Genomic DNA, 12,275 nt, shown 5'->3' with positions numbered 1-12,275 from the left:
ATCAACACCTTGCACTTAATGATATTAAAACTACAACCTCATTCCTTTGTCCAAGTCAAAAGTCTATTCAAATCTTCCTGAATAAAATTAACATCAGCAGTGCTACTTATAATTATCCCTAACTTTGCATCATCAGCAAACAACTAAAGATCTCCAGATAGTCAACATGATATATTGTTTACAAACAAGTTAAACAGAAGGGGCCCAAGAACAGAACCCTGGGGCATGCCACTGGTTACTCTCCTTTTATGAGACACTGTTCCATCATACACAACCTGCTGGCATCATTCTGAAAGCCAATCTCCAATCCATCTAACCAATACACTATCTATTCTTATCCTCTGCAGCTTGTATCATATGGTAATCTATGTGGTAGATTATCACATGGTAATCTATCAAATGCTTTTTTAAAGTGCAAGAATATCACACTATATGATTCTCCCTTGTCTAACACACACTTGTTACCTTATCATAAAATGCAAGTAAATTGCTAAACCGGGCCCTATCCTTTACAAATCCATGCTGACCATCATAAAGATTGCTATGTCCATCAACACAATCCTCTATTCTATTCCTAACCACTCTCTTCATCACCTTGACCATAACTGCAGTTATACAGACTGGTCTATAATTGGAGACTTCTGTCCTAGAACCATGCTTGTGGTACTATTTTGGTACACCTTAAGAATACATGGCAATATGTCGTCCATTCCCACAGCCTTATTAACATTTAACCAACCAACATGTGATACACCTCTGATTCTTTCACTTCCAATTCTCCTAATACTTGCCTCCCTTCTATATATTGCACTTCATCATTTAAATCAGCATGATATATGCTGATGAAGTGTTCATTTAGTAATTCCACTATATGTGATTCTGCTGCCTGACTATCCACCAGTGTCAGCCTGCCATAATTATTCTTTCTCTTACTTGCCAAAAAGTGGAAAAAATTCCGTTTAGTTGACTTGGCCTGACCAGCCAATCTCCTCTCATACTGCATCTTTTCTTTCTTTACCATGCTCGTCACCTTTCTAGCCTGCACTTTATCACCACCAATGGTCTTGTACCTCCTCTATAACACTTTCTTTTTCAGCAAAATGTGCTTGATTTCACTGTTCATCCATTTCACTCTTACTCTATTTACTGCCCAACTTACTGATGCTAACTAACTACAAAGTTTCCTATAATCACCTGCTTTATATTTCCACATATATCCATTTTTGGCAGTAACCTTTTCTTGTTTCATTGCTTCCCAAACAAGCACATGATTACTCTCACCAACCAACAGCAGTGCCCAACTTACTGGTGCTAACTAACTACAAAGCTTCCTATAATCACCCACTTTATATTTCCACATATATCCATTTTTGGCAGTAACCTTTTCTTGTTTCGTTGCTTCCCAAACAAGCACATGATTACTTTCACCAACCAACAGCAGTGTCAGCACCTCATTAACAGCTTCATCTTGTGAAGTTATGACCAAATCCAAGACATTAAAGCCTCTAGTTGCTTCAGTCACATGCTGCTTAAGATACTTACCTCTCAGAAATTCCACAAACTCACTCTCCTTTTTCTCATACACTATCTCCTCCTTTCATTCTATATTCCTGTAATTAAAGTCTCCCATCAGGATCACCTTCTCTTTACATGCCTAACTAATTTGCTTAAACATATCACAATTAGTATTCTCTGCATTTCCTTTCCTATAACAGCATACTATCAGATATACAAATCTGTTTATTTGTACTTTGTGGAAGTTGATAGTGCACACACTATCAACTTCCACACTTTATGGACACAATTCATCTGCAATCATTAACAGCACTCTCCCTCCTCTTTTCACATTTCTATCCTTATAGAAAATTAGATATCCTATTTCTATTCCTGCCATCACATCCTCCTCAGACAACCAAGTTTCACTTATTCCAATTATCTTTGGACATTGGTCTTGGATTAACTGTTTTATTTCTAACCTAACTGTCAGTTAATAAAAAATAAGTTAAATCATCCCATATTGTTTCTTAGCTGAATAAGAAACTCAAAGAGTTTCATGCCGAATATAGAAACTCTTTGAGTTTCTTATTCGGCTAAGAAACAATATGGGATGTAATATCCCTTAACTTAAATAAGTTCATGCAGCCGAATTGAAGCCTTTGGCTCTTCATATAATTAGTAATTAGTAATTTATAAGTTAAATCAGTTTAAATACTGTGTTTATGAAAGTCATTTCTAGAGTTCTGTACATGATGCATGCATAACCATGGACAGAGTACTTTGATGTAATAATTTCCACATTTGTATCATTTGTAAGCCAGACTAAAATATGTCATATTCTCATTTTCCATTTCTAGGATTCTTCCTGAAAGAAGACTTAAAAATGGAGATTGAGTTTTGCACATTTTGTATGACAATGCAAGGCCACATTTCACATGAACTATCTATTCTTGTAGAAAAGCATAGTTTTCTTCTTGAGCAACATGCCCAAGAAGAAAACTTATAGCTGATTTAGATATTCAGATCCATTTGTTTATGAAGATCACAGATAAGTTAGGTCTCAGTTCTGAGAGCTGTCTTTCTTGTTGTTTCTCAAGCCTTGAAACTGAGGCTCAAGAAACACCAGCATTTTGAAGAGTTAGTATTTGCTCAAGATGTTGATTTATTATTACTGCTTGCTATCTGTTTACTAATAAGATTGGAACCATAAGTTAGGCTTCCCCTGATTTCTATAGTAAGCAATTTTCTTAATAATATGGTTCTTAATTTTGCTTTTTTTTCCTGTTAATTGAGTTAATGGACTAGGTCTTAGGACTCCATACAGATGTCTAGATAATAATAAAACAAATGATACTTTTATTTTTTTCTCTTTAAAATATCTATTTCAAGAAAATCGAATGTAGAACCCACACTATTTCAGATAATAAATATAGTATTAGGGACCACAAGATGGCTGCACTTGACAGTCATCTCTTCACTGGATGCTGATACTGTTTATAATTAGTGATTGGCTACTCGTGGAGATTGAGCCCCTCCCCCCTCAGTCTCCAAATGTTAATAAGGCTTAAATTGCCTCACCTACACCCTATAACAGAATAAAAGGCATAGTGGATTAGCAGGTCTCTATTTCTTAGCACTTTTTTGGCAGAGTAAGCTTGCAAATTTCCTATGAGTTTAATGGCATTCATTTGTTCATGTGAGGATTAATGGAGTTTAAGGCTCTGTGTATATTTGTCATATTTTCTGTAATTAATTGTTTTGCTACTATTTTGTTTTCTGTAGTAGTATCATAATAATGATACTCCTACAGAAAACATATTATGACTGTGATGGTAGAATGTTGTAATAAAGACATAATCAGTAGATATGCTCTCATGTTCCACTTTCCTAGTTTGTTGTAAACATACTTATCTGAAGCCCAGATTATGCATATTGTTCATATATGCATCCATTTCTCTGGTGTTTTTAAGCAAGTCTGTTTACATCTCCTAGGTAAACTATCACTTTTGAAAATTTTCAATAATCCTTGTATCTCCTCATTAAAATCATCTGTTGTTTAATCATGGGATCTGTATATTAAAATAAATGAAATACTATCCTAATTGTTTAGGTACAGGCATTTGCAAGCATTCATGTATAAATTACACTGAGTTAAGTTACAGTATGTGCATCCCTAGCAACAGTTAATTTAGTTAGATTTTTTATTTGGAGATTGGTGGATGAGTGGACTAGGTCTTAGGACTCCATACAGATGTCTAGATAATAATAAAACAAATGATACTTTGTAAATATTTTTATACAGTTTACAGTTTGTTGTTAAAACAAAGGATGCAATGTTTAAAGCATGTTACAACAAATATATCATAAGCTAGCTACAATGGACTTTTACTATTTATTTTAATACCTTTTTCTTTTTTAAATTCAGCTTTACATCAGAAGGAGAAAGTGTACTGGTTACTAGTCTTTTTGCAGATTCAGATAATGAATTGGTGAGTTGCAACTATATTTTTTTCACACATTTTGTGTAATGTGAAACTTGTAGTAAATTTGTTTTAGAATCATCTCAGAATCTGGAAAACATGATTTTGTCATATTTTCATCAAATACATTTCTTGTCAGAGAATCCTTACTCAGTATATTCCTTAATTTTATACTCCATATACTCCTTTTTTTCTGCTTACATTTCAATATTCATATTGAAATGTAAGCAGAAATAGTAAGAGTAACACAGAATTACACTTAATGTTAGGGGAAAAAAAAAAAAAATATATATATATATATATATATATATGTATGTATAACACTCTTTTGCATTATCTGAAACCTCTAGAGAGCACGTCCCCTGTGTGGCAGATAGGGGAGCCCACCAGATATGTTGGGGTAGTCCGAATATATCGAATAAGGAATCGTGGACCAACAGGGCCACAAGGGGCAATTATCTTGATTGTAAAGAGAAGGGGCACTCCTGTGGTCCCCTAGCTGGATCTATCCTCTACTTTGAGGAAGATCTGCTCACTCTAATCTTTCCTGTAAGGCTTATCAGCCAACTCTTCTTATTTTATGACCCATATGCTATTGAAGTACTCGAAGAACTGTGGGGCTTTCCATTTCTGGCCTATATCTATGTCCCCTCTATAATCTACTCTTTCCCCTTCAATATACCCTATTCCTCCTATGTGTTTAAATTTGGAAGAAGGCTAGTTCAGAAGCCTTAAGGTAGCAGCCCAACCACTGGACTATCCATTGCCAGGCTAGTCACCTGACATGGAGAACATTAATCTACTTTAAGCCAACAGAGAAAGGTAATCGAAATGAATCTATGGAAAATGACCCTGAATGGAAAAGGTAAAATGGAAACAACAAAATATAATACATATAGAAAACTGGAACATTAGAGGAATAGCATATAAAGAAATAGAATTAGACCAAATATTAAATGAAAGAAATTTTCAAATAGCAGTAATCACTGAAACAAAAAAAGAAATTAAAAAAGGAACCATGAGAACTGAAAATTTTAATTTATATGTCGTGGACTTGACAGAGACCAAATAGCACAAGTAGGTGTTATGATTTGGATTAATAATTCTCTTTCAAAACAGTTAAAATGTTATAAATAATGGAATGAACGAATAATAAAAGCTAGAATAAAAATAGATAGAGGCTATTTAACAATAATAGGCTTATATTTTTTACCTTTTCCATTCTGGATCATTTTCTCTTCCTTCTTCTGGGGAAGAGAAAATGAAAATATTCAATTCTATAATCAGTTACAAAATATATATAATAAATTAAATAAAAATGATTATGAAATATTAATAGGAGACTTAAATGCAAGAATTGGAAACATGAAAATTAATAATAATATAGGAATATATGGAGAACATACTCTAAACAGGAATGGTAAAAAATTGACTTACTTTGTAGTTTATAATAACTTTAAAATAATGAATTCTTTCTATAAACATAAAGATATACATAAATATATTTGGGCAGCAAGAGGATGGAAATCGATATTAGATCACTTTATCCTAAATGAAAAGACATCAAAGTTCTCTTTAGATGTTAGAGTTCACAGAGGATATGAAATAGGTAGTGACCACTTCCTTGCTAAAATAAAATTAAGATTACCACCTAAATGGCTACAAATAACAAGAACAGAAAGAAAGTTTACAACATTTGTTTATAAAACTAGATTATTAAATGACACAAATACATCAGAAGTTCATATATCTTTGTTCATATAGCCCAATGGCTATATGAACAAAGAATTAACCAATATTTAGATAAAATAAAGCAAAATGAAGAAATAGAAACAGAATGGCTTAATTTAAAAATTATACTAAATCCGGCAACAAATGAAAGCTTAGGAAAGACCATAAAATTCAATTAAAAGAAAAAAACTGAAGTTATGGGATGATACAATCAAAGAAATAATCAAAATGAAAAAAGAAGCATATTATAAATGGTTAAGCAGTAAAAGATTAGAAGATGAAATAGAATATAAAAGAATAAGAGCCATAGCTAAAATAAAAGAGAAGGACATAGAAAATCATGGAACAAATTTGTTTCTAATTTAAAACATGATTTATATAAAATAAGACCCAATGTATATAAGATTTTTAAACATTTAAGTACAGATAAAGAAACCGTAAAATTAAACACCAAATTGAAATGAGAGGAATTTCTAAATTTCTGTACAGAATTGTTGATGGATGAATATTTTAAAAAAGATAACTGCAAACATTTAATGAAAAGGAAATAACTAAAGAAGAATTAGAAATCAGCCTGAAAGAAACAAGAAATGGAAAATCACCTAGAGAAGATAAGTTAGGTTCAGAATTATATAAATATACAGGAATAAGATTCAAAAAAAGAAAGATTCCTATTATTTTTAAATAAAATCTATTGAACAAGTACCCCACCAGTAGAATGGAAAAAAGCAATTGTGATCCCTATCTTTAAAAAAGGTAGTAGAGTTGACCCTAAAAATTAGAGGTATGAGTATTCTGAATTCCTGTTACAAAATATATAGCAGAATTTTAAATAACAAACTAATAAAATATTCTGAAAACTTTATTTTACAAGTACAGAATGGATTTAGAAAAGGATGATCATGTATTGACTTGGCCTTTTGCTTAAAATTAATAATAGAGAAAAGAAGAGAATACAATTGAGAAACACATATTACATTTATTCATTTTGAAAAAGCATTTGACAAAGATAAAAGAAGTATTTTATTTAACATATTAAAAGAGACAAATATCAAATAATATTCTGAAGCTATCATAAGTATATATGAAAATAATCAAATATAAATAAGATTAAATTATGAACTATCATGTACGAGAGAGATAAACCAAGAAGTCCAACGGGGATGTTCTCTTTCAGCAACTCTTTAATATTTATCTAAATGAAATAATAATAAAATGGAATAAAAATTTCCATCAAGGTATTAAACTTTCTCTTACTTTACTGTGAACTAAAACGCTCTCCTTTTTGCTGATGACCAAATAATAAATACAAATTCTGAAAATAACTTACAGAAAGATATTTTAAATTTAAATGAGATAGCCAAGATTATGGAACGATAATATTGACAGAAAAATCAAAAACGATGGCCTTTAAAGGACAAGATCCAGTAAGAACTAACATAGTAATAGATAACAAGATTTTTAGAACAGGTGAATTCATTTAACTACTTAGGATGTATGATTACAAATGAAAAAGATAAAACCTAAAATCATGAAATATTTAAAAATATCAGGTGTAATTAACTCTATATTTAAACCTAGCCTAGTTCAAAAAGAAACCCGACTAAAAGTATACAATATGTTAGCCCTAAAAGTCCTATTGTATGGAAGTGAAATCTTGACAATAAAACAAAAAAAGACAAACAAAGATCAATGACAGCTGAAATGAAGTTTATGAGTAAAATTACAAAGTATACCCTATTTGATCACAAAAGAAATGAAGAAATTATGAAAGAATTAAACCAAGAATCAGTAATAGAAAAAATTAAAAAATATAAACATAAATGGATGGAATGCATTGAAAGAATGAATACAGAAAGATTATCAAAACAACCCTTAAATTACAAACCATGAGGAAAAAGAAAACCAGGACGTCTTGAGAGATTCAACGATAACTTCTGAGGCCAGAACAGGCCACTCTAGGCCTAAATTCTTGACAAGCACGATGATGATATATTGTACAACACTTAAAATTGCAAGCATATCACAATATATGCTATTCACTGCAGAAGGATAACTCCATCTACAGTTATTAGAATTCAAGAAATAAATTTAAATATTACAGTTTTAAGAACACAGGCATGAGCAATGTTACTTAGGATAGTCTCCCAAAATTGGGAAAGATTAAAGCAAATCATTTTGTTGAAGTTCAGACTGAATGTTGGCTTTATAACTTTCTTTATATAATCTTGCAAGAAGAAAATTGCAAGACTTCTTTTCCAGATTGACCTACAAGTTTCCATCCAGTTTGAAAATGAAATTCCTTTCTAGCTTCTCCAGAAGTCAAATACCCTCCTCCCTTATCCTGGAGTTTACAGGATCCCTTTTTCATGTGGCCTTTGTTATTATGGGCTTCTGTTATTTCTGAGAGCAGTTGCTCTCAGAAATCAGCCTAATTTAAATAAATATAGTTGCATTTAACTTTCCAAAATATGGGAAACACTAATACATTGAGATTCTAGTGTACATCCTAGGCTGCCAACAGTTACCCACAGAAGACTCTCCCCCATCTAGTTAGAACTCTAGTCTTTCATCCATGTGTTCACTCAGTTTGGCATTACCTTTGTGTGTGTTACAAATCTCATATTGTACTCCCAGATGATGCTCAGTGACTGAGATGAAATATTAGAAGAATTACTGTATATGTTGGCGTATAAGACTACTCTCAAATACTACAGAAAACCCCCTCGAAATCATGGGTCATCTCTTATACGGCAAGTATAAAAAGAAAAGCTTAATTTCGTGGATGAACATTTAGGTAGTTACAATACAGCATTATATAAGAAAATAGGCAGTATTTATAAACAAATCAGATTAATTTTTTGTTACATAAATTTATTTAAAATATTACAATACATATAAGTCCTAAAAAAAAAAAAAATTATTAACCTCAATTTTCATGTTAATTTTCTTCATCTGTTAATGAAGATGAACCTGATATTCTTCAGATTTATTGTTTAAATAATCGTCATATGGATCCCAGTTCGAATCCGGTGAATTGATTTCATTTTCATTGTCATCAGTGTCCCACAACTGGTCATCTTCTGTACCATCCATAAGGTTAGAGATACTACACTTTTTAAATGATTTTATTACAGTCTCTACTTTTACTTTATTCTGTGCTTTGATCACAAAATTGTACAACATATCAAGTGATGCAGCGCGCATAGATCCACCATTTGTAAATGATTTTTCACCAGTCAACATCCAATTATTCCACTCTTCTTGCATGTGATTGGTTTGTTTCAAACAGACATCTAGTGGTTGCAATATAGAAGTTAAACCACCTGATATAACAGCAATTTTTGTGTTATTTTTTTCTAGAAGACTTGGTATTCTCAGTTAAATGACTACGAAACATATCTCATACTAATAAACTGCGTTTCTTCATTATACCACCTGGTTGTGTAGCCAGGCGGTATAATGATATAAGTTAAAACCAATGATCATTGGTTTTAACTTGAGTCCATCAGCCAAACATGACAACACAACCATAAACGTTGTTTTTTCATTACCGGTACTTCGAACTAGCACACTCTTACTACCTTTAGACTCCACTGTTTTATTGTTTATCATATCAAAGCTCATAGGAGTTTCATCCATATTTCCAATATTTGACAGTAGAAATTTATGTTCTTGTCTCAACTGAATAATAAATTTATGCAAACTGGTAAATTTGTGGTCAAGATCTGCTGGTAATTTTTGAGCAATTTTCGTTTTTTGTCATATTACCAGATTTTATCTGTTCATAAAATGATTACACCATCCTGAAGTAGCTTGAAATTCTACTTTCATCCAGATTCAATCTTGACCATTTTAGTGCATATGCTCTAATCATATTTCTTGTAACAAGATAACCATTCTGCCTTTGTTCGAATACTCATTCTACAACGTGATTTTCCAGTTGCAGCCATCAAGTGACCCTTGTTCTCATCGCACATTTTTTCTTTGGCAATTTTTTTAAAATAACTTCTTTCTTCTTCCATTCTTTTACCATCTTCTTGGTTATGTCAAACTTTCTTGCAGCAGCACAGTTATTAGTTTGCTTTGCCATTTCAATTACCCTTATTTTAAATCAAGTTTCACACTTTCTTCATTTTGTTGTTGGTTCCATGATTTTAAATGATAACAATTTTAATAATCCTAAAATTTAAAAAAAAATATAAAATTAATAATTAATTAAAATTGGGGCTAATCACTTAATTAGGGTAATTCACGTAAAGACTAAATCTATGCTATGCCAAAAAATAGCGGATATGAATAGATATAAAAATAACAGATATAACAACAATACGTAATGTTGCATTAATATAAGAAAGAAGAAATAGGGAGGGGGAGTGTCATCTTATACAACTGACATAAGCTTAAAACCTAAAAATAGCTTAAAATTTAGGCCTCGTCTTATATGCTGGTCGTCCTATACGCTGATATATACAGTAAATAATATTTTTAATCCTTTCTCAGTATTGTTTCATTCCTTCAAGCATTTGACATTAGTTTCTCCCAGCACTTAATTCTTAACACATGAGCCAAGAGATGCTCTTAGGCCCCGTCATCTATATAGAGAGCATCTTCTTTTACTCCCTGTCATCTATATAGAGAGCATCCACTCTCTGTGCTATAATGTGTCATTAATAGTGCCTCCCACATACCACTATGGTCTCCGTCCAGGCACGATCAGTAGATAGCATGGGATTATACATCAGCTAATCAGAAAGCCTCCTAAATGGTTTACCCCTCTACACTATCTGACAACCAGCCTGCAAATATGCAAATAATACATTACACCATCCTGTAAGGTAGAAATGAATAAATCCGAGAAATGAATGATTGTTTATGGATTGATTTATACAATAAAAGATGCATTTTAACTTTTTTTCAGGTAAGGCAAGCAGCATACAGAATGTATCTTTTTCCAGATGATCATCAGAATAAATTGTTAACTGAATTACTTATATCCAGATACAAGCTGGCTCAGTTATGTGGGTTTCCAACATATGCACACCGAGCTGTAAAAGGTAGTATGGCAGGTTCTCCAGAAAACATTCAAAAATTTTTGCAAGTCATTTCTAAAGAACTGAAGCCAAGGTATACATTTTCAGAATATCTGTTTCATTTGCAAAAAATACTTAATTTTGATGCAGTAATGTAAATATTTTACCTTAAGTCACTCCAGAATAATTTTTTTGTTTTATGATTTGACAATGATATCACATAGATATCCATAAAGCTTAATGATAACATTCAACAGCTGTTGTAATGGCGTGCAGAAAATTTACCGAACACATTTCATTTGAATACATTTTGTCAAAGGACAGATTCAAGGGGGGGGGCATTCATTTCTTTTCCAATATTTTGATATGAATTTCTATTCATCCTCAAGTACTTTGCTGCATACTTCCTCTTGATTTCCTAATTCAGTTTCCTTATATCTGTTTAGCTTTGAAATTGTACCTTCTCTTGTTGTTTGAGCTTTAACTTGATATTAGCAATCACCAAGCTATGCTCCAACTTCAGACTCTGGAGAAAACATTGATTCAGGGGGCCATGTGTTGAAGTTGTATTCAAGGATAGAAAAATTAGAACTTCATAATCGATTCAAGAGATAATTATGGAAAGGAAGGAAAGCATGTTGAAAATTTCTGGCAAGTAATTCAGCATATTCTCTAAGATAATGCAGAGAGAAATGTAAGAAACTGAAGCAATATTTAAAAGTAGCTAAATGAAAGTCAGAGAGAGATTAATAAGACTATAGTGTTTGCATCACTAAATTCATACAATGAGTACAGTTCAGTGATTATTATGGGGACTTCAACTGTGGAGATATAGACTGAAGAAAGAAAGATTACATGGCAGGAAGCAAATAGAATTTATACACTTATAAGAGATCCAGGGAGTCAGGAACTCATCGAGGGAGGCCATACTATTCCAACCAGCTGTCATACCTGTTCTTGAATTCATTCCAGTCATGCACTATTCTATAAGAGAAAAATCTAGCTCTAACCGCCCCCCCCTTCTTGACAGCATTCATTCTCAACTACTATGTGCTACATTCGTATCACCCAACTTTCTCCTGTTTGCTAGTGGCTGCAGCCTACAAATCCTCAGTCCATCTTCATAATCTGTATTCCACAATCTTGATATCATTATTGACAATCCTTTGCACTTTCTCCACTGTATCAGAATCACCATGGAAACCAGGAGACTAGACCTGTGTGTAATAGTCCAAGTGAGGTCTTATCAAGGTCTTGTAAAGAGGCAAAATGACTTCCTTGTCTTTACATGTCAAGGTTCGTTTCAGCATTGCCGTTATTCTGTGAGATATATTTACAATTTTTGCTATCTGATCCTTGAACTTTAATTTCCTGTCTAGATCCCTAGGCTCATCAATTTCTTCAAGCATAATCCTACCAATATAATATGACATTGGATATCTAATCATATCAAAGTGCATGACTTTATTAACATTGAAATGACAGCCATTTTCACATGCCCACAGTTCCCTCCTATTCAAATCATTCTACAAGT

At 32.4% G+C, this 12,275-nt stretch overlaps 1 protein-coding gene across 1 annotated transcript in view; it reads left to right on the top strand.

Annotated features, from left to right (window-relative positions):
- Positions 1-12,275, top strand: part of LOC150100483 (mitochondrial intermediate peptidase) — a 225,233-nt gene that overhangs the window by 58,157 nt on the left and 154,801 nt on the right. Inside the window, exons 6-7 of the mRNA XM_090402664.1 lie at positions 3,923-3,986; positions 10,630-10,835. Coding sequence (XP_090258790.1) covers positions 3,923-3,986; positions 10,630-10,835 — 270 coding nt within the window. The remainder of the gene's footprint in view (positions 1-3,922; positions 3,987-10,629; positions 10,836-12,275) is intronic.

The sequence above is a fragment of the Typopeltis vanoorti genome, chromosome 13, assembly GCF_054136105.1.
Source record: "Typopeltis vanoorti isolate ZY-2024b chromosome 13, IOZ_Tvanoo_1.0, whole genome shotgun sequence".
In the NCBI taxonomy this organism is placed as follows: domain Eukaryota; kingdom Metazoa; phylum Arthropoda; class Arachnida; order Uropygi; family Thelyphonidae; genus Typopeltis; species Typopeltis vanoorti.
Note: the sequence above shows the minus strand (reverse complement) of the source record. Positions and strands in the feature narration are given on the sequence as shown.